The sequence below is a fragment of the Rhinoderma darwinii genome, chromosome 9, assembly GCF_050947455.1.
Source record: "Rhinoderma darwinii isolate aRhiDar2 chromosome 9, aRhiDar2.hap1, whole genome shotgun sequence".
In the NCBI taxonomy this organism is placed as follows: Eukaryota; Metazoa; Chordata; class Amphibia; order Anura; family Rhinodermatidae; genus Rhinoderma; species Rhinoderma darwinii.
The window spans coordinates 51,689,657-51,711,991 of NC_134695.1; the positions used below are offsets into that span (position 1 = coordinate 51,689,657).

The 22,335-nt window shown below is 43.6% G+C and overlaps 1 protein-coding gene across 4 annotated transcripts; it reads right to left on the minus strand.

The window, feature by feature from the left end:
* Positions 1-1,744: 1,744 nt before the first annotated feature.
* Positions 1,745-21,368, minus strand: TMEM138 (transmembrane protein 138). 4 transcript variants are annotated; one of them, XM_075837674.1, is made up of 5 exons: positions 21,262-21,368; positions 18,958-19,102; positions 15,797-15,968; positions 15,316-15,391; positions 1,745-2,054 (listed from the first exon to the last, which is right to left on the minus strand). In XM_075837674.1, exons 2-5 carry the CDS (start codon positions 19,083-19,085, stop codon positions 1,942-1,944), a joined length of 489 nt encoding a protein of 162 aa, XP_075693789.1. In that variant the 5' UTR covers positions 19,086-19,102; positions 21,262-21,368; the 3' UTR covers positions 1,745-1,941. The 4 variants fall into 4 exon arrangements, with proteins under 4 accessions (XP_075693789.1, XP_075693790.1, XP_075693791.1 ...); XM_075837675.1 differs by having other exon boundaries at positions 18,958-19,105; XM_075837676.1 differs by having other exon boundaries at positions 21,230-21,360.
* Positions 21,369-22,335: the final 967 nt, after the last annotated feature.

Consider the following 22,335-nt stretch of genomic DNA (forward strand, 5'->3'; position numbering starts at 1 on the left):
GATGCGCTGCCGACAACGATGATATTTAACTTTTTTAAAACGATACGACCAGCAGATGATCGAGCGTTTGCTAGTTTATCGGCTTATTGTTGCCCTGTTTACACAGGGCAATTATCGGCAATGAGCGTTATATGAACAACCGTTTGCCCGATAATTGCCCAGTGTAAAACTCCCTTTATACCCAAGTTTGACTGCGGCTGGTGCCATCATTTAAGACTAGACTCTAGCAGTCCAAAACTGGTCAGCTTTGCGGTTTTTAATATGTTGTAATAAAGACGATGTTTTATGGACTTTGAGTGTCGACCCTCTTGCTCATTTCCTACAAAACCTTATCCATGGATACTGCACCCACCGAACAGATGTGTTCTGTAGACTATCAAAGAGTCCGTCACGTGTAAAGGTGTCAGAATGCTAATTGTACGATTGGTGAACAACACGTGTCTGTGAATGGCCGCCAAATGGGATTTTGTAGGACCGTTCAATGGTTTCAGTTACCTCTCACAGGAAATATACATACAATGGGGCAGCTATTAGATGCCATAGTTTAATGAGAACCTCTCCCATGATAGAAGAAGATCCTAGAGAGGAGAAAGATAAAATAAAAACCATGACTAATCTGTGGTGTGCGTATCCAGTCATATTGCATTCCCGGCCTCTAAAATAAGATCCTCACGGAGGTCAATGTAGAGCCGGACAGCCTAGCGCATGAACATGGACGTCTATGAGCTGAAGAAGCATGGAGCCCGGATGAGTGTCATCTCTGCTCTATTCTAGAGATTGGATGGGGGTCTTAGCACCCTGACCCCTACCGATATGATCTTCTGATATGACACGTAGCTATAAGGGTATGTGCACACACACACTAATTACGTCCGTAATTGACGGACGTATTTCGGCCGCAAGTCCCGGACCGAACACAGTGCAGGGAGCCGGGCTCCTAGCATCATAGTTATGTACAATGCTAGGAGTCCCTGCCTCGCTGCAGGACAATTGTCCCGTACTGAAAACATGATTACAGTACGGGACAGTTGTCCTGCAGCGAGGCAGGGACTCCTAGCATCGTACATAACTATGATGCTAGGAGCCCGGCTCCCTGCACTGTGTTCGGTCCGGGTCTTGCGGCCGAAATACGTCCGTCAATGACGGACGTAATTAGTGTGTGTGCACATACCCTAATAGGTGCACATACGCAGGCTGACATGGCTTACTACAATATGTAAATTGTATATTTACATGACCGTGACCATATAATGCTGAAATTCCCAGAGACAGAAAGATTTTTTTTAAATATATTTTTACTAAAATAACAAAAACTATGAAACATCAACAATTACAAACCAATGTCAAAACCTAGAAAGTGATTTTTTACATTTTAAGGCCTGTTCACATCTGTTGGAGGCTCCGTTAGGTCAAAGATCTGGCCCAAAATACCAGAAACAATAGCGCAGCACCCTGTGCTATTGTTTCCAGCCACATCACAGACATAGTGACGGAAACCATTAAAGTCAATGGGTTCCGTCGGTCGCAGACGGTGTCTCTCATGCAACCGAATCGGCACTTCCAGTATTTTCGTTGTTCTGCTCCCCTGACGGATCAGAACAACGAAAACACAGACGCAAGTGTGAACAGGCCCCATATGTGCGCCACACATTTCACTTATTAAAAATACAATCAACATTTCTAATAATACAATCTATAAAATGTGTCGCTCTGACAATACTGGAAAAATAATTTACAAAAATGGTTTTCCTTGGGCTGATGTTATTTTAAGGCAGGTTCTTACTAAACATTGTTGTCGGACAATCCTATAACGGTTTGACATGAAGATCGATTGGTCTGTTCCTCTGGGGTTTCCGGATTACTGTAAAGACTTACCCTCCCCCAATCCCCCCCCAAAGACATTTAGTTCTTGTGTTCAGTACCAAACGACCATTAACCCATTTAACCTCGTACTCTAGCAAACTCGTTGCGTAACCACAGAGAGTCATGGTAGTAGCGGGAATCTCCTAGACTTAAAGCCGTCCTCTTGTAGAAGTAAAAATACAGCACAGCCACTGTCAATATAAAAAAAACATTGTCACGAAAAGCAGAATGACCAGTCTCCGACCGTTCCTGGTCTGGCTCCTTCACCATCTACAAAGACATCAAACACTCAAAAAGTCATACTCATTGGGGAATGGCAGCCATATGTCTGGCACTGTAACCAGTACTACGGGGGTACGTATCAATATCCACTTCCTTGAATTACACTGTCCCTTATTTAGAATACAGAAAGTCGGATTTAGTTTTTAAAGTGGTTGTTCATGATTTAAAAAAACATGGCTGCTTTCTTACAAAAACAGCGCCATCCCTGTCCACAGGTTGTGTGTGGTATTGCAGCCCAGTCCCATTCACTTCAATGGAGCTGAGCTGCAATACCATAAAAAACCCATGGACAGGTGTGACACTTTCTCTGGAAGAAAATAGCCATATTTTTCTAATTCTGTAAAACTTACTCAATGAAAAATTGTTTTTATCAGTACTTAGTAAAGCTGAGTGACAACCTGTCACCCAGCTTTCCCAAAAACAGCTGAATTTGTTTTTTTATGGTGGACAGAAGGTCAATGAAGTGCCGGCGTGTTCATTTCATTGGTTCTCTGTTATGTAAAATATTGATGAAGATATAATGAATAATACATTAGAGGGCACATTATGCATTGGCCATTATAACATTCTGCATCTGCAACGCCACCACATAGTTATAAAGTTATTATCAGAACAAGACGTGATATAAAGTTCATGACATGATGCAGAATTTTAATGTAGAAGTGAAGCTCTGCATTCAGCCACGGTTACCAATTTTACATGAAAATCAAATGCATTGTATTTGATATATAGTAAAATTTGCATTTAGGGTACGAACACACACAGCGTAATCAGGGTGGATACACTGCGTCAAGCTGGGCCGCATATCTGCCCTGATCACTGCAGGGAATGCCTTCCGAAAAATAAAATAAAAAATAAATTAAAAAAATAAAATAAAAATCGCACCACGTGCGTAAAGCAGCGCTGCAAAATTTAAAAAAAAACAACAAAAAAACGTTCATACTTACTCCCACCCTCTTCTCTGCGCGCAGTCCAGACTCCTGGGATGACGTTGCAGGTCATGTGACCGCTGCAGCCTGTGATTTGCTGCAGCAGTCACATGGGATGAAACGTCATCCCAGAATGCCGGACTGGAGAAGCAGGGAACTCTGGGTAAGTATAACTTTTTGCCCCTTACTTGCGATCGCATTGATTCCGCCGCAAATGCCGCCATACACACACACCACTTTGTTGCGGGTTTAACACCCCATTGAATTCAATGGGAAAACCCGCAACAGAGGAGCTGCGATTCCACAGCATTAATTGACGTTCTGCAGTTGAAAAAACTCGCACCGCAGGTCAATTTATGTGCATTTTGGCCGGTATTTTTCCGCAGTGTGGGGACGAGATTTGTTGAGATCTCACCCACACTGCTGCTACTGTAATACGCTACAGATTTTCCACAATTAATTGCGGAAAATCCACAGTGTTTACGCTGTGCGTGTTCCTATCCTAAAGGGGTATTCTGGTAATGATCAACTATCCACTAGATAGGTGATAACTGCTAGATCGCTTGAATGGAGGTCCCATATCCCTGTTCCCCCCGACCACTGCCAGGATGAGATGAATGGAGTGGATGTCGAGAATGAGCCCTGCTGCTCCATTCCAAGTCTATAGCACTTAAACAAACAGCAGAGCGCAGCTTTGTTATTACCAGTATACATTAATAGGGACAAGGCAGGTACCGGATTATCCCATATTCTGGATTATAGGACAACCATATAAATCTCATGTGTAAAGGCAGGGAACCTTCAGGCAGAAAGCGCAACATAAAATGTAAAGAAACATACTACCGTAAGGTCTTATGCACATGGCAGAGACGTGTAGGGGGCTGTATGGCAAAACATGGTGTCCTGTGCTGCTCCGTACTATGGTACAGCAGGGACTCAGTGTGCACGGTTCTATGTTTTGTCGCGTGCAGTATGAAGGAGATAAACTCCCTAGAAGCATCTGACAGAGAGCGACACGACAGGAAAAAACCTCGGTATGAAATCGGGGGCCATACGGAGGTGTCACGATTAGCTCCATTGGATTACAATTTAATTTAATACTGTTCTTGGTGGCAAATACTAACAATTACCCTCATTATTAAAGAGTGTAAACGTCCTGCACGGTCCTTACATGTCAAGTTGCTATAAATGCAAATTTACCCTTTGAAAAACTTCTGACATGTCATAGTGATATGTCAAAAGTTATGATCGGTGCGGATCCGAGCACTGAGACCCGCACCGATCACAAAAACGAAGTAGCAGAAGCATAGCGGGCAGCGCTGAGTCGCTTAGTTTCGGATTGGCTTTTCTTGGAAAGTCGGTCGGTGTATGGTCTCAATGAAAAGATTGATTACTTGCTGGTAATCGGTTTTTCATGAACGTATGACAGCACTCCTGGAGAGACGTCCCATTTGCTGGACAGGAAGCCTGATGATATAAAAAAAGGACACACCTCTCCACACACCCAGTCTTAGGAAAGAACACAGGATGAGAATTAGTTATCTTTTATCTATATATATATATATATATATATATATATATATATATATATATATATATATATATATATATATATATACACATACATACACACACACACATGCTGTACATACATACATACGTGTATACATACTTATTTTTTTCTGCTCCACCTTAGTGAATAGATACCCCAGGAGAATAAATATATATTTATAGTCCTATATACAAGAGATTCTAAGGAAGTTTACTGAGGGCGGGAAACTAGGGAGGTGCAGTCATAGGTTTATGAAAAACAGATTACCGGTAAGTAATCAATCTTTTACCCTTTCACCTATGACAGCGCCTATGGAGATGTAAAATAGAACCCCAGTTTTTAGGGTAGACTACAGCTTGTAGAAGTTTCCTACCAAAAGCTAAGTCAGAGACTGAATGCAACTGTAACCTATAATGCTTAATAAAGGTGTGGGGAGAACTCCATGTGCCGCCTTGCAAATCTGGTCTAGAGATGCGTTGGCTCTTTCTGCCCAAGAAGTAGATACAGCTCTGGTGGAAGGAGCGCCAAAGAATTCTGGGGATTAATGTTCTGGCCCACATAGGCTAAGTGTATGGCCTGTTTAATCCACCTTGCTATTGTAGGCCTGCTAGCTGCAGAACCTCTAGTTGGACCCTGGAACTGAATAAAGAGATTCTCTGAAGAGCTCCAGTCCTTTGTGACCTCTAGGTAGTGGACTAAACACCTCCTCACGTCTAAACAATTAAACTCCTGCTCCCTTAGATTTTTTGGGGAGTCACAAAAGGAGGGGACAATCATTTCCTGGTCTTGATGTGATGGGAAAATTACCTTTGGCAAGAAACCTGGTAAGGTCTTCATAATTACCCTAACCTCCAACACCAAAATGTAAGGAGGGAAGGCTGAGAGGGCTTGAATTCTGCTTACGCTCTGGGCAGTGGTAACAGCTAGTAAAAAGGTCATCTTTAGAGTGAGCAATTTTATGGACAGGGAGAGTGTAAAGGTTCAAAGGATGAACCCATCATGGCAGTAAGGACTAAGTTTAAGTCCCAAGGTGGGACTGAAGATCTTATTTGAGGTCTTATCCTGGAGGCCGCAATCAGGAACCTTCTAATCCAGTGGTGTTCTGCTATCCTGGAATCATAGAAGGAGCTTAGGGTAGAAATCTGTTACTTTACTGCACTAGGCTTGAGGTTCTTGTCTAGCCCTGCCTGGAGAAAGTCTAATATCAGGGGTATGTTTGGATCGGTTAATGGATCTATATCAATTCCTGTAAAGGTAAGAAAGGCTTTCAAAACCCTTAAATATATTTTAGAGGTAACCGGTTTCCTACTTACCAATAAACTAGAGATGACAGATTCTGAAATACCTCTTTGTCTGAGGATCATCCTCTCAGCCGCCATGCTTTAAGATGCAGTCTGGTGATGTCGGGATGAACTACTGTGTCCTGGGACAGGAGACCTGGTCTGCCTGGAAGAATCCATGGTTGGGCTAAGGACAGCTTCCTCAACCATGGTCTTTTTGGCCAAAATGGAGCAATTAAGATTACCGAGGCCCTGTATTCCCTGATCTTTTTTAAAACTCTCGGAAGTAGAAAATTGGGGGGGGGGGGAGGCATAACCCTGTTCCTGGCTCCAAGACTGGGAGAGAGCATCTACTGCTACCGGATATTCCCTGGGGTCTAGGGAGAAGAATCTGGGCACTTTCCTGTTCTCCTTGGTAGCGAACAGATCTATGGAAGGATCCCCCACCTGGCCACAACCATCCGGAAGACTTCCTGGTTTAGGTACCATTCTGATTGTAGCAACGGTCTTCTGCTCAAGAAGTCTGCTACCGGATTGTCCCTTCCCCTTAGATGGACAGCTGAAAGGGACAATAGATGCAGCTGGCTAGGGAAAAAAATGTTGTGGTTAAATTCATCAGAAGTCCTTTTCTTGTACCTCCCTGATGATTTATGTACGCCACTGTAGTCGTGTTGTCTGAAATACTTTTTACCCTCTTTCCTGAAATTCTAGGAATGGTGCCTTTTATAGCCTGAAATACTGGCTCCAGCTCCCTGTTGTTGGAAGATTTTTTGGAGGTTTGAGGATCCCACTTAACCTGAAGGTAGATGGATTCGCCAAGGACTGGCATCTGTTGTAATGTTCAGGGTTGGAGACATTTCCCATGAAACACCCTTCCTGAGATTTTCTACCCTCATCCACCACCAGAGAGAGAGTCTGGCTACAGAGGAAAGGTGTAGGGAGTGATCTAGGAAGAATTTGCTCTTGTCCCACTTCTCCAATATGTCCTTCTTTGGAGGTCTGGACCTGAACTGTGCCCACATTATGGCCCGGATACAGGTGGTTAGAAGACCCAGGACGGACATAGACCTGAAAGAAGTTAAGTGATCCAAAAAGAGGCCCGAGACCCTCTCTATCAAAGGCTGGATCTTTCCTTGAGGGAGAAAAGACATTTGTTTGGATGAGTCTAAAAGGATTCCCCAAAAAAAAGCATCTGTTGGACGCTGTTAAATTTGACCTGTTGATGTTTATATTCCATCCCGGATCTATTAACCCCTTCCCGACATTTGACGTACATGTACGTCATGGAAAGCATTGACTTCCCGCAAAATGCCGTACATGTACGTCAAACGTTTGGCACCGGCTCAGAAGCTGAGTCGGTGCCATCATCGTCGGATCTCAGCTGTATCTTACAGCTGACATCCGACTGTAACGGCGGGGACCGAAATTAGCTTCGATCCCCGCCATTAACCCCTTAAGTGCAGCGCTCAAACGCGATCGCTGCACTTAAGGTGTTTGCAGCTCATCGGAGCCCCAGCAATTAAATTGCCGGGGTTCCGGTGGCTGCAATGGCAACCGGAGGCCTAATACTGGCCTCCCGGTCTGCCTAGCACCGAAGCCGGTCAAGATCCGCCCGGCGGCGGAGCCTGATCGGCTTCCGTAGCTGCCGGCAAGATGGCGCCGGGTCAGGAGCTGATCCGGCGTCATCAGCGGTGGAGGTCAGCTGTACTGTACAGCTGACATCCACCTGTAACGGCAGGAACCGGAGCTAGCTCCGATCCCTGCCATTAACCCCTTCGATGCAGCAATCGAAAGCGATTGCTGCATCGTAGCGGTTACAAGCAGATCGCCAGCCCTGACAGGCAATCGGGACTGGCGACTGCTGTTATGGCAACAGGAGACACAATGGTCTCCTGCTCTGCCATTACGGAAGCCGATTTAGGCCCCGCCGGGAGGCGAAGCCTAAACGGCTTGCTGTCAGTGAATGACTGACAGATCTAATACATTGCACTACATAGGTAGTGCAATGTATTAGAAAAAAAAAAATCTGACCTTTGGACCTTCAAGTCCCCTAGTGGGACTTGAGAAAAAGTGTAAAAAAAGTATAAAAAAGTGTAAAAAAAAGTGCAAAAAATAAAAGTTTGAAAACAATAAAAGTTTCAAGTAATCAAATAAAACACAATCCCCCTTTTACTCTTATCAAGTCCTTTATTATTGAAAAATAATAATAAACCATATGTATTTGGTATCGCCACGACCGTAACGACCGGAGGTATCAAAATATATTATTTATTGCACGCGGTGAACAGCGTAAAAAAAAACCGTAAAAAACTTTACCAGAGTTTCTGTTTTTTGGTCACTTTGCCCTACAAATATTACAATAAAAAGTGATCAAAAAGTCGCACGTATCCAAAAATGGTACCTATAAAAACTATAGCTCGTCCCGCAAAAAACAAGCCCTCATACAACTCCGTCGACAAAAAAATTAAAACGTTATGGTTCTCACAACTTGGCGACAGAAAAAATACATTCTTTTTACAAAAGTAATTTTATTGTGCAAAAAGTTGTAAAACATAAAAAAGTGCTATAAATTAGGTATCACCGGAATCGTACTGACCCACAGAATAAAGTTAACATGTAGTTTATAATGCGTGGTGAACGCTGTATAAAAAAAACAAAAAAAGCTGTGCCAGAATTGCGTTTTTTTGTTTACCTGGCATCCCAAAAAAATAGGATAAAAGGTGATCAAAAAGTCACATGTACCCCAAAATGGTACCAATAATAACTACAGCTCATCCCGCAACAAACCAGCCCTCATACCGCTACGTCTATGAAAAATAAAATTAGTTATGGCTCCAATAAGTCAGGAAATAAAAAAATATGCAGTTGTGCCCGAGGGGAACATTTCTTCTGTTTCAAGAGGCGATTTATCAAGGACCTAAAATTAGGGAACCAGGAAGGGGAGGGCCCAAACATATCCGCTGGAAGCGACGGTGCCCGTATTATACCAGGCTAATACTTTCCCAGCAAAATTCCCCAAACTACAAAGGCGCGGAGTGTGGACCAAAAGGGGGATAAGAAATGACACCATTTATCAGTGCGACACTGGCCTGTGCGGAAAGGATTGCTTCACAGCGTAACACACATCTATGGATTATTTTTATTTTTTTATACCACCTGACTATGCCCCTTATATACTCCGCCCCGCTTACATGTACCCCCACATTATAAAACACCAGCAATACTCAAACAAATATAGTACCAAGCAAAATCCGCTCTCCAAAAGCCAAATGGTGCTCCCTCGGCCCTGAACCCTACAGCGTGCCCAAACAGCAGTTTCCTTCAACATATATGGCATCGTCATACCCGGGAGAACCCTTTTAACAATTTTTGGGGTGTGTGTCTCCAGCGTCATAAGCTGGGCATGACATATTTGCCACTGAATGGCATATCTAGGGAAAAATAATTTTTTTTAATTTGCACCATCCGCAGTGCATTCATTTATGGAAAAGACCTGTGGGGTGAAAATGCTCACTACACCCCTTAATAAATGCATTGAGGGGTGCAGTTCCATAGTGGGGGTCACTTATCAGGGGTTTCTTTTTATTATTTCACATCTGAGCCTCTGCAGTTGTGAACCAATACTTTGTAAATCGCCAAATTAGGCCTCCACTCCGCATGGTACTCTTCACTTCTGAGCCCTGTCATATGTCCAGACAAAAGATTAGGGCCACATGTAGGGTGTTTCTAAAACCGGGAAACACCGCATAATAATTAGAGAGCTGTCTTGTTATGGTGGCACAAGCCGGGCACCACATATTGGCATATCTATGGAAAAAAATCCCATTTTCACTCTGCAACATTGAGCGCACACTAATTTCTACAAAACACCTGCAGGGTTAAAATGCTTACTACACCCCTTGGTAAATGCATTGAGGGGTGTAGTTTCCAAAATGGGGTCACTTCTGGGGGGTTTCCACTGTTTTGGGCCCACAGGTGTCCAGAAACCAATCCAGCAACATCTGCACTCCAAATGGCGGTCCTTCCCATCTGAGCCCTGCGGTTTGCCCAAACAGCAGTTTATGACCACATATGGGGTATTGCCGTACTCGGGAGAAATAGCTTTACAAATGTTGGGTTCTTTTTTTCCTTTATTTGTTGAGAAAATGAAAAAATTTGCGCTAAAGCTACGTCTTATTGAAGAAAAAGGACTGTTTTTATTTTCACTGCCCAATTCTAATAAATTCTATGAAACATCTGTGGGGTCAAAATGCTCACTACACCCCTAGATGCATTCCTCAAGAGGTGTAGTTTCCTAAATGGAGTCCCTTTTTGGGCGTTTTCATTGTTTTGTCCCCTCAGGGGCTTTGCAAATGTGACCTGGCCTCCGCAAATCATTCCTGCTAAATGTGATCTCAAAAAGTCAAATAGTGCTCTTTCCCTTCTAAGCCCTGCCGTGTGTCCAAACAGCCGTTTATTACCACATGTGGGGTATTGTTTTACTCGGGAGAAATTGCTTTACAAATTTTGTGGTGCTTTTTCTCCTTTAGTCCTTCTGGAAATGAGAAAAAATTAGCTAAACCTACATTTTCTTTGAAAAAATGTAGATTATTATTTTCAGGGCCTACTTCCAATAATTTCTGCAAAAAAACTGTGGTGTCAAATCGCTCACTATACCCCTAGATAATTTCCTCAATGGGTGTTGTTTCCAAAATGGGGTCACTTGTGGGGGGTTTCCACTGTTTTATCCCCTCAGGGGCTTTGTAAATGTGACATGGCCTCCGCAAACCATTCCTGCTAAATTTGAGTTCCAAAAGCCAAATGGCGCTCTTTCCCTTCTCAGCCTCGCCGTGTGTCCAAACAGCCGTTTATTACCACATGTGGGGTATTGTTTTACTCGGGAGAAATTTCTGTACAAATTTTATGGTGATTTTTCTCCTTTAGTCCTTGTGGAAATGAAAAAAAATTAGCTAAACCTACATTTTATTTGAAAAAATGTAGATTTTCATTTTCACAGCCTACTTGCAAAAATTTCTGCAAAAAACCTGTGGGGTCAAAATGCTCACTATACCCCTAGATAATTTCCTCAAGGGGTATAGTTTCCAAAATGGGGTCACTTGTTTGGGGTTTTCACTGTTTTGTCACCTCAGGGGCTTTGTAAATGTGACATGGCCTCCGCAAACCATTCCTGCTAAATGTGAACTCCAAAAGCCAAATAGTGCTCTTTCCCTTCTCAGCCACGCCGTGTCTCCAAACAACCGTTTATTACCACATGTGAGGTATTGTTTTACTCGGGAGAAATTGCTTTACAAATTTTGCGGTGCTTTTTCTCCTTTAGTCCTTGTGGAAATGAGAAAAAAAATAGCTAAACCTACATTTTCTTTGAAGAAATGTTGATTTTAATTTTCACGGCCTACTTCCAATAATTTCTGTAAAAAACCTGTGCGGTCAAAATGCTCACTACACCCCTAGATAATTTCCTTGAGGTGTCTAGTTTCCCAGATGGGGTCACTTTTGGGGGATTTTGACTGTTTTGGCACCGCAAGAGCCCTTCAAACCTGACATGGTGCCTAAAATATATTCTAACAAAAATAAGGCCCCAAAATCCACTAGGTGCTCCTTTGCTTCTGAGGCCGATGCTTCAGTCCAGTAGCACGCTACGGCCACATGTGGGATATTTCCTAAAACTGCAGAAACTGGGCAACAAATATTGAGTTGCATTTCTCTGGTAAAACCTTCTGTGTTATAAAAAAAATTGTATTAAAAATGTATTTCTGCAGAAAAATATGAAATTTGTAAATTTCACCTCTACTTTGCTTTAATTCCTGTGAAATGTTTAAAGGGTTAAGACATTTTCTAAATGCTGTTTTGAATACTTTGAGGGGTGAAGTTTTTAAAATGGGGTGACTTTTTTGGGGTTTCTAATATATAAGGCCCTCAAAACCACTTCACAACTGAACTGGCCACTGTAAAAATAGCCTTTTGAAATTTTCTTGAAAATGTGAGAAATTGCTGCTAAAGTTCTAAGCCTTGTGATGTCATAGAAAAATAAAAGGATGTTCAAAAAACGATGCCAATCTAAAGTAGACATATGGGGGATGTTAATTAGCAACAATTTTGTGTGGTATAACTGCCTGTCTTACAAGCAGATACATTTAAATTGAGAAAAATGCTAATTTTTGAAATTTTTCGCTAATTTTTGGTGTTTTTCACAATTAAATACTGAACATATCGAGCAAATTTTGCCAGTAACATAAAGTCCAATGTGTCACGAGAAAACAATCTCAGAATCGCTTGGATAGGTGAAAGCATTCCGGAGTTATTACCACATAAAGTGACACATGTCAGATTTGAAAAATGAGGCTCTGTCAGGAAGGTCAAAAGTGGCTAAAGAGGGAAGGGGTTAAAGTCGATTGTACTGACTGTAGATGGAGTGTCAATGTCTGGGCTATTAAAAAGTAGTCTAGGTAGGGAATGATAAGGATGTCCTTTGTTCGTATATACGAGGTCATTTCTGCTGTAAATTTGGGAAAGACTCTCGGAGCCTGAGAGATGCCAAACGGGAGGGCCCTGTATTGGAGGTGGATTAGGGAGTCGTTCAAAACTACTGCCACCCTCAGATACTTTTGGCGAGTGATGCAGACAGGGACATGGTAATAGGCATCCTCCAGATCTATTGATGCCATCATACAATTCCTGAAGAGGAGATTTACAGTAAAGGGGATACTCTCCATCCGAAATCTTTTGTAAATTAGGAAGGATTTCAGCTGTTTTAGGTTATTATAACCCTGAATCTGCCCCTTCCGGTTTCCTTACTAGAAAAAGGGGGGGGGAGGGGGGGATAGAGTAGCCCTTCCCTATCTTTGGTTTCGGTACTGGTACCAGAACCCCCTTCCTGATGAGAGGGCCGGCTGTTTCTCTGAATTTTTCTGCCTCTTTGTGGGGAGGAATCTGTCTGGAGGAGGGGGTCATGAATTCTAGTTTGTATCTTGTCTCTATAATATCTAGAATCCACTGGTTTGACAAGATTTTTTTCCCATTCCTGGAAGAATAGGGATAAGCGACCTCCTACCCCACTCCTTCTAGCGTCAATGTTGGTGATCCTTTTTCTTGGGATCGTTCTGAGGCCTTAACAAGAAGCCCCTGTTCTTCTTAGGGAATTTAAAGGATCTAAATTCCTGTCCCTTGGGATTGGGTTTTCTATTAAACTTCCTGGTACGAAAGGAGTCTGGTTTGTTCGGGGCAGCAAACCCTTTCCTCCTGTCAGATGCTTTTTCCACATCATCCAGTGGAGGACCAAACAAAAAAATCTCCTGAACAAGGGATAGAACAGAGCTTCGCTTTTGAGTCCACATCTCCCTTTCATGCCTTTAGCCATATTGCTCTTCTGGCTGAGTTGGATAGGGCTGCAGATCTAGCTGACAGACGGACCGAGTCCACTGAGGCATCAGCCAAAAAGTCTGCGGCTTTAGACAAAACCGGGAGGGAAGCCAGTATCTGATCCCTAGGAGTTTTGCCTCGGAGATGAAGCTCCAGTTGAGCTATCCAGATTTTAAGTGACCCGGCTACACGTGGCCGGAATACCAGATTTAAAGGCCCCTGCAGAGTCTTCCCAGGTCCTTTTTAAGTAATAGTCCGCCTTCCTATCCATAGGATAGGGGAGGGAACCCAGATCTTCAAAAGGTAAGGCATTTTTCCTGGATATTTTAGCTACTGGGGCATCCAGTCTGGGAAAACTATCCCAGTCCTTACTTAATTCATCCCCAAAGGGATAATTTATTTTCAAAATCTTGGGAGTACCTAACTTTCTAACAGGGTTCTTCCATTCCCTTCTAATGGGACTGGCAACATTTTTGTGAATAGGAAAAGTTGATTCCTAGGACCCAGGCCCTCAAAAATAATGTCCTCGATGGACCGGGGTTCTTTGGGATCATCAATATTCATAGTTGTCCGGACTGTTTTAAGAAGTTGGTACACATCCTCAGCTGGAAATAGTTTATTTTCCCCTCCATCTTCATCAGAGGAATATTCAGAGGACCATAGCTCCCCCTCTTCCTCAAATATCTCTTCACTAGAAGAATTAGAAACCCCTATGCCCGGTCTTGTCTTGCCAGACGAGGTGCTAGGAGGGTCATGTTTCTTTCTAAGGGATCAAAGGGAATTCTTAACCTCTGTTCACACCATATCTTTTATGCTTCTGGCGAGGCTGGTGGATTCCTCTGCCAGGATTTTATCTAAACATAGCTGGCATAAACGTTTCTGATAAGAGGCTGCTAGCTTCCTACAACACATAGCGCATTCTCTGTTGCGAGTCTTGTCCAACTTTGGGATCCTCTCTGACCTAGGAAACATGTAATATACAAGGAAGGACAAAATTAATAAATTAAAAAAAGGTGTTTGTCCTACCATGCTTCCTAGAAGATCTCATGCCGTTTAAAGTACCGGACTGGAGGATCTTGCTGGGTCTGATCGCTCAGCGCGTCCTGCTGCTTCTCCTGGATCTTCCATACAGGTTGCTTGGTTGGAGAAGGAGCCATCTTGGTTCAGGCCTAGGATTGGCAGGGGAGGCTCCCTAGCTATGATGCTCTGTAGCCCCTCCTCCCCAACTGGGCCGCCGGAATGCTACTTCCTGGGACGTCCGCAAGTCACCCCCGCCGGAAGTGACGTGCGTCGCAGCTGGAAGTGGTCACTGCAGTGAGCCGGAAGCGGCTGAACGCTGGGCAACAAGTCCTGGCTCCCGCTCTATAAACTGGAGTCAGGCCTGACCCCAGGAGAAGCTTCTCCCCCCAGAGGAGCCCCACCCACGGCGGGAGCTTACCACCTCCGTAGAGTGAAGCAGTGACCGGGAGAGTAGGGGGATACCAGCCCCAGACTTAACGTTGCTCCCTTAGAGACTTACACCTTCAGAATATCTCCAGGAACACAGGTGAGTACCTGCTGGAGGGTCTGCAATCCTGGAGAGTGTCTTGATCTACAGCAATCCCATCCAGAGGACAGGAAACCTGACTGGGTGTGTGGAGAGGTGTGTCCTTTTTTATATCATCAGGCTTCCTGTCCAGCGAATGGGATATATCTCCAGGGGTGCTGTCATAGGTGAAAGGGTAAAAGTGTATGAGCCCGTACACCAATTGATCAGATTTCCGAGAAAAGCCGTTCCGAGCGCTTCTGCCCCTTAGTTTTAGCGATTGGCGGGGGTCTCCGACCTCGGCCCACCACCGATTAAAACTTCTGACATGTTAGAAGTTTTGAAAGTTTAGTTACCCTTTAAAGGGTAAATTAGAATTTTTAGCAACTTGACATGTAAGGACCGTGCAGGACATTTACACTCTTTAATAACGAGGGTACTTATGCAGCCAAGAACAGTATTAAATTCAGAATGTATAAATGTATGCACACGCTCACACTAGTTGCCATAAGCAAAATGACTCACCGACTCTCTGCAGAACAAACAATGCCTGCAATCCATCTGACCACACAAATATATTATCAGTTTTCCACCGTAGATTCTAGGGAGAGAAAAAAAATTAGAGCCAGTACAAACAAGGTATGAGGATAAGGCTTCATTCACACGGCCGTGATATACGGGCCGTATGTCGGCCGCGTTTCCCAGAATGAACACAGTTCACAGAGCCATACTCCTAGCATCATAGATATCTATGATGCTAGGAGTCACTACGTCCCCGCGGGACTACTGCTCTGTACTGTAATAATGTTTTCAATATGGGACAGTATTCACGTGGGGAGGCAGTGAGTCACAACATCATGGACGACTATGATGCTAGGAGTACGACAGCTTGAACTGTGGTCGGTCCGGGAAATGCAGCCGACATACGGTCGGTATCTCACAGACTGAACACGGCCGTGTGAATAAGACCTAAGACTGATAAGCAATGTAATAGGTCTAGACTTACCATAAGCCATACATGTAATGACACACTCAGGGTTAAATGCATGGCACACAGCAAAACCGTGACTTGGAAACGCTGGCATAGTAAGCCCAGTAGCCCAGCTTGGAACACGAACGTGTTAAATAGCATAAGGAACAGGACAATGGCGGCAAATAAAGTGCCCACATCCTGCAATCTGAAACACAAGGAGACACTGCTGAATATTTCTGCTTTATTCGAAAAAAATGTATTGCTTGTAAAACACGCCAAGCATTTCAAGTATTTTTTGATGGGTTTTGTCCACCCCCCATATATTTTTAACATTCATTTTTCTTCTTGCTTTTTTCATGTCTTATAAAGAAACCTATGGGAAAATGCCTGAAAAATGCCATCCCTAGAGCATGATGTACTGTGAAAAAAAATAAAAAATATCCAAAGGCTTAAAAAACGCACACCAAAAGTGCAGAAAACCACAAGCAAAAAAGCCTTGTTTGTAGTGTTTTTTTTTAATTTCACTGTTGACTTTCTGCTAACATCTGACATAAAAAAAAAAAAAAAATAGATTGACAAAATGGCAGCAAAAATATGAGGTGTTTCCCCCCCAAAAATGATATGGAAGAAACCACACTTGAGCCTCCTTCAGAAATTTTTATGCATTTTTTGGCTTGTAAAAAATGCCATGAATTCCAAACGTTTTTTATTACATTTTTTACAAACTTTTTTGGTTGCATTCTTTGGGCCAGGATCACACACACAGTTTTGATGCAGTTTTTGGCTCCATTTTTGAGCCAAACCCAGAAGTGGACACAAAAGAAAGGAGATACATCGGTCTTTTCTTTAGGCCTCATGCAGACGACCGTAATTGCGGACCTGGCCACAGACGCCTTTCCGTATATTTATGGATGTGTGTCCAGGCCGTAGAAATAGTCTGCAAAATATAGAACATGTCCTATTCTTGTCCACAATTGCGGCGCGGACTCGCCCTTAGAAGGTGTGTATCCGTAGCCGTCAGATCCGTATTTGTGGAAAGTAAAAACCCTTACACTCGTGTGAATGAGGAGTTATAACTTTCCTTATTTTTGGATCCACTTCCGGCTTTGGCTAAAAAAAAAAACTGAGCCAAAAACTGCATCAAAACTGTGTGTGTGATCCTGGCCTCAAAATTGTAACATGCGTTTTTTACTTGCGTTTTCATGTTCTTTAGACAAGCCTATGGGGTAAACAACATACCTAGAGCATGGTGCGTTTGAAAAAAAACGCCAATGATCCCAAAAACGCACCAAAAGACCAGAAAAAAAGCCACAAACTAAAAAAACATTGCGGGAAATATATCAAGGCTGGCATGTCAAATGGCAGTCTTAAACGAATGTATGTCGATGGAAAATGCGCCAAATATACTAAGAGATAGTGGCGTAAATCTGTTGATATATTTCCCCCATTGTTTGTAGTGCATTTTATATTTCGCTACAGACTTTCAGCATCTGGTCAAAATGTTTTTGGGCAAAAGAAAATGCAGGAAATAACGCCATGAAAAACGCTGTGTGTGCAGAATTTGCAAGGTTGCATTTACATGAGAAGTTCTTGGCCGCACAGTAAAAAAACGAACATAGTTTTACCGCAAATTTCAGCGGTTTGCAGTGCAGTTTTCGCCTGTACATTTTTTTTTTTCTTATTCAAAATTTTTATTGAGTTTCAGAACACAAAAGTTACAAAACATAGTGGAGGGGAGACCTCCACACCTTAAATAAAAAACAAACAAGGTCAGTGGACCAAAGCAAAAACAAACAGAACACCAAAGGGAAAATCACTAATGTGCATCACATCTCAACATGCAAAAGAATGGTCGGTGTACAACAGTAGCATGAGTAATCCTAGAGGCATAACAGGATGTACAACTAGACCACTTAATTCAAACAGAGAAGAAGAGGCACATTACCCTAGACAGGGGAAGAGAAAGTATAGAGAAAGGCCCCAAGAGAGGGAGGGATAGGAGGGAGGGAGGGGAGAGGACAAGGGGATCCTGGACTCCAGTTCCGGCGTTTTATGAATGAAAATCAGCAGCGAGCAAAAGCCATAGTACATTTCACAGGGGTATAAGCCGACTCAGGTGACAGCCGTGAGATAGGAAGGAGAAGAAAGAAAGACTATCCAGGGAGACCATGTAGACGTGTATTTTACCACAGCCGCCGGGGAGTGAGCCACCAAGTGTTCCATTCGCTGTATCAAGGCAACTTCCCGAAACCACTCATCTAATGTTGGGGGTATGGCCGTTTTCCACCTGCGCGGGATCACTGATTTTGCCGCCTGAAGAAGATGTCTAGTTAGGGAGCTTTTATAAACGTGTATTGGCATCGGGAACATGAATAAAAGAGCTGCTTCCGGAGAGTTGGGGACACATACTCCAGTAACCTCCACTATCAATTTAAGTACCGCATCCCAAAAACTCCTCAACAAGGGACAACTCCACCAGACATGTGACATGGATCCCCCCGCAGCACCACAGCGCCAACATTTGTCAGGCACAGACGGATACCATTTGTGAAGCGCAGCCGGGACCCTATACCATCTAGATACAATTTTGTAGCTAGTTTCCTGGGCCCTAATGGCTATAGAGGCTTTTTGTGAGAGGGAGAAACACCTCTTCCATTGTGCGTCAGTAAATGTAGTATGTAATTCTCTCTCCCAGGCCCCACAGAAGGAGGGGAGTTGTTGAGAACGCTGTGAAAGGAGCAATTTATATATTATGGATATGGTATGGGTAGGGGGCTGGGAGGAGACACATAGGCGCTCAAAGTCCGTCAACACCCTGTGAAGATGTGCGCGTCGGTTAACTGTTCCATAAAAATTTTTTAACTGGGCATATTCATATATATGGCGAGTGAGGGGCACGGCATCGGGATAGATGGAGGTTAGAGGGAGAAGAGAGGAAGCGGAGATGTTCGCCTGTACATTTTTACTTGTGAAACATGTTTGTGTTTCATAGCTGTAAAAATCTCACAGTCAAAAACCACATTACAAAATCGCTGCAATTTGAAGTAAAACCGTGTGCGCTTTTGCTGCAGCCAAATACTTCTTCTTATGGTAATGCACCCGAAAAGGAGTTACCTGCCACATAAACATTGATGGTCTCGCCTTAGGAAGGAGCTGTCCTTACATGCCAAACTCCTTTAAAACACATGACTTACATGAAAAGAACCAACTGGATAACTGGTGCTGATCGCAAGAGCTCTGAAAATGAATTCACAAACAGATCATATATCAAGAGCAGGAATTGTAGCGTAAGGACCAGGCTGTAATTCCCAGGCTGTAGCATCCTCTCCTGACACTGACCTGCTGTCAGAAAACACAAAGGCAGATAGATATACATTACTTAAGATGAACGATGAAATTAAAGGAACGCTCCAAGCAAAACTCTTTTACTACATTATGCTTAGTGCAGGGCCTGAGGTAGCGGTGTATGACACGGACTCCCTCTTTGATGTTCTTTAAATCACTGTGTCATGCTCAGCCCTAGAGCAGAGAATTTTACGATAAGCCATGTATATAAATGTGGGAATAAAAACAACATGAAACCTGTAAAGCAAAAGAAGGCCGGATTCACATCGCGTTTTTACCCTTCTGTCAGAAGATATACTTTAGGAGGAGTCCCGACACATACCTCTGATGGAAGGTAGCGACTTATCCCACTGTATAGGCATATAGTGGGATACATCGCCCAAACTCCCCGGACACAGCGCTACTTGACTTGCTATGCCTGGGGAAGCCCCTGATGTTACTGTCCATATATGGACAGTGACGTCAAGGGCTTTCAACTACTGAGTCCCGGTTAGTATCTATCGCAAGCCCTCTGTCTTGGGAAATCCCTTGACGTCACAGTCCATTTTACAGAGACGTCAGGGGCTTCTCCAGTCCGTAGTCCCCCAGCCAGAGGGCTACCGATGTTCTGGCAGAGGACGGGGATGTCAGGGGCTTTCCCAGGGCCAGAAGCCCTGGGCTCTGACCCTGGTGAAGCTCCCCAAGTTATATGTTTAACATATATATCTGACAGATGCCATACAGTGGCATCCGTCACACATAGGCTCCCATGTTGAAAAAAACGTATACCGCATGGCACGCATCTTTTTAGCGAGATCACACAGTATGGTATAGCGTAGTCTACTATGTTAATCCACCGTCAAAAAAAAGGTATACCGATGTATACCTGCACGACAGAGGCCAAAAGTACACTCGTTCATTAGACGAAAAAAAAGGCCTATATACTCACCTCTCCTGGCGTTGCTATAGACCAGCGTGTCTTCTCTCCCGGCAGCTTTCTGTACAGCTGGCCTCCTGTGATGACATTTTATCACATGACTGCTGCAGCCTGTGATTGGCTGCAGGGGTCACATGTAACATCATCACAGGAGGCTGTCTGGACACAGAGCTGCTGGGAGCGGAGGGATGCGTTGCTATAGCAGCATCACAAGAGGGGAGTATTAGCCTTTTTTCTTTTGCCCGCGGGATCTGCTATGAATATACAGCAAATTCCGCAAACAATGGTATCTGTTGCACAATTTAACTTCCGAATTGAACTCCATGGGGAAATTCTGCAACAAATGCGCAGCAAATCCGCAACGTAAATGGACATGCTGCGGATTAATAACCCGCACCGCAGGTCACTTTATGCACTATTCTGAGCCAACTTTTTCTGCAGCGTGCGGATGAGATTTGTTAAAATTTCATCAACTTTGCTGCTACTGTAATACGTTGCGGATTTTCCACCCGCAAATCTGGACAGAAAATCTGCAACGCATACGAAGGGTTTGAACATAGTCGTACAGCAGCAATAACATGCAGGGAATATATCTCGAAGTCCTAGAAATATTCTCATTAACGTATCGTCTCCACAGACATCGGCTCCGACATTTTATCAGCAGATCATACAAATTATTAGAGAATTTATAGCCAAAACAAGCAGTAAACTGAGCTACTTCACCTATGTTCATACAGAGGAATATTTGAGGCGGATCCCGCCACAAAATTCTGCCTCGCATTCATTTCAATGGGAGACGGACGCTTCTTTTTCCCGCTAGCTAATTTTTTTTAGCTATTCCGCCCAAACCTCCCATTGAAGTAAATGGGAGGAGGAATCTTCCTGCTGACAGCAGGAATAATTCTGAAGTTTTCTGCGGCAGGACCCACCGAGTAAAAACCGTTGTGTGAACATAGCCTTATGATGAGAAGGGAAGATACAGGCAATCAGTGGCTTGTTGAGTGTGTGTGGTACTACAAGTCTCAGCATGCTGACACGTTGTAATACAGAGAGCATGCTGGTACTTGTAGTTCCACGTCACAAGTGTCTCAGGCTGCTGCCTCTTCTGTACAGCGATGTTAGTAGAAACTAAAGGAGAATTAGTAGACATAGGAGAACGGCGCCATAATGGAGGCTGCAGGATACAGAAGGGCTGGGAATATCACCATGATGGCGTAAGGAACAGGAGGATACACACAGGAGGATTACTTATCGGAGTCCGATGCTGGTCTATCTATAGCACCGCCGCCATGATCCGACAGTGCTCGCTGCCATGACAACCGTTATTCTCTACCACAGGACGCGCAATGCAACCCACGTGACGAGACTTTAACCAATAGGGAAGGATTACGTTGTGACGTTAAACTAGAAAGAACGCCATTTTTAATAAGGGCAACGCTGCCACTACGAGTATATAACAGACGGGGACTTTTACTTCTACTTGGAAGTGAAAAGCAAAGCGACTGCACTTATATACTTCAAAAACGATATATGTCCAACTTTTGTTTCTGTCAAGGTCTTAAAAAGTCTGTTCAACCATTGATCATATCTGTTATGTATCTGAGAAAGCTGGATAGCAACCAATATGGTCTGCATTACAGCTCCAAAAGAAACTGGCTTTCCTGCCAGAAAATTCAGAAATACTTCCCCTGCTCCCTCATCTTTGCATGGCAGGCTGATTGGTTGTGTTAGGCCGAATTCACATGTCGCGGATTTTACCCTTTGCTATGCAAAAAGGAGAGATTTGTGTCAAATCCGCGAAGACTGAACTCAGCCCAGAAGTCTGGGAAAGCTGGGTGACAACTGCTTATAATGGCGGTCACCTTGGTTGTCATTAGTAACCAGCTTTCCAAGGAACAGGCATAACTAAGAAAATAATTTTTAACAGATTGACACAAAAAAAAGACATCTCAATGGCTTATATTTCCTGGTAAATGTTTGGTTTTGTGAGAAATCTAATATTCACTAATATTTTTGCAGTTGCCACTGGATAAGTTGGTTTTTACACTGGTAGGCCGGGGCTAGTAAAAAAATTTTTACCGCCAATAGCAAGTGCCTGTACCTTTTCCATAATAGGACGCGCGTGTGAAGTCAGATTTAGATTGGAGGGACCGCCAGGCCCGTTTACCTCTAAGAACACCAGGACTAGGTCAAGTGTGGGATTTGCACCAGTGATAGATAGCTACAGGCAAGGTAGCGGAGCGCCAGAGACCCCAATATTCAGCTTCTTGCCTGCACAGCCTCAAAAGTCAATGTGTGCAAAATCAGACAA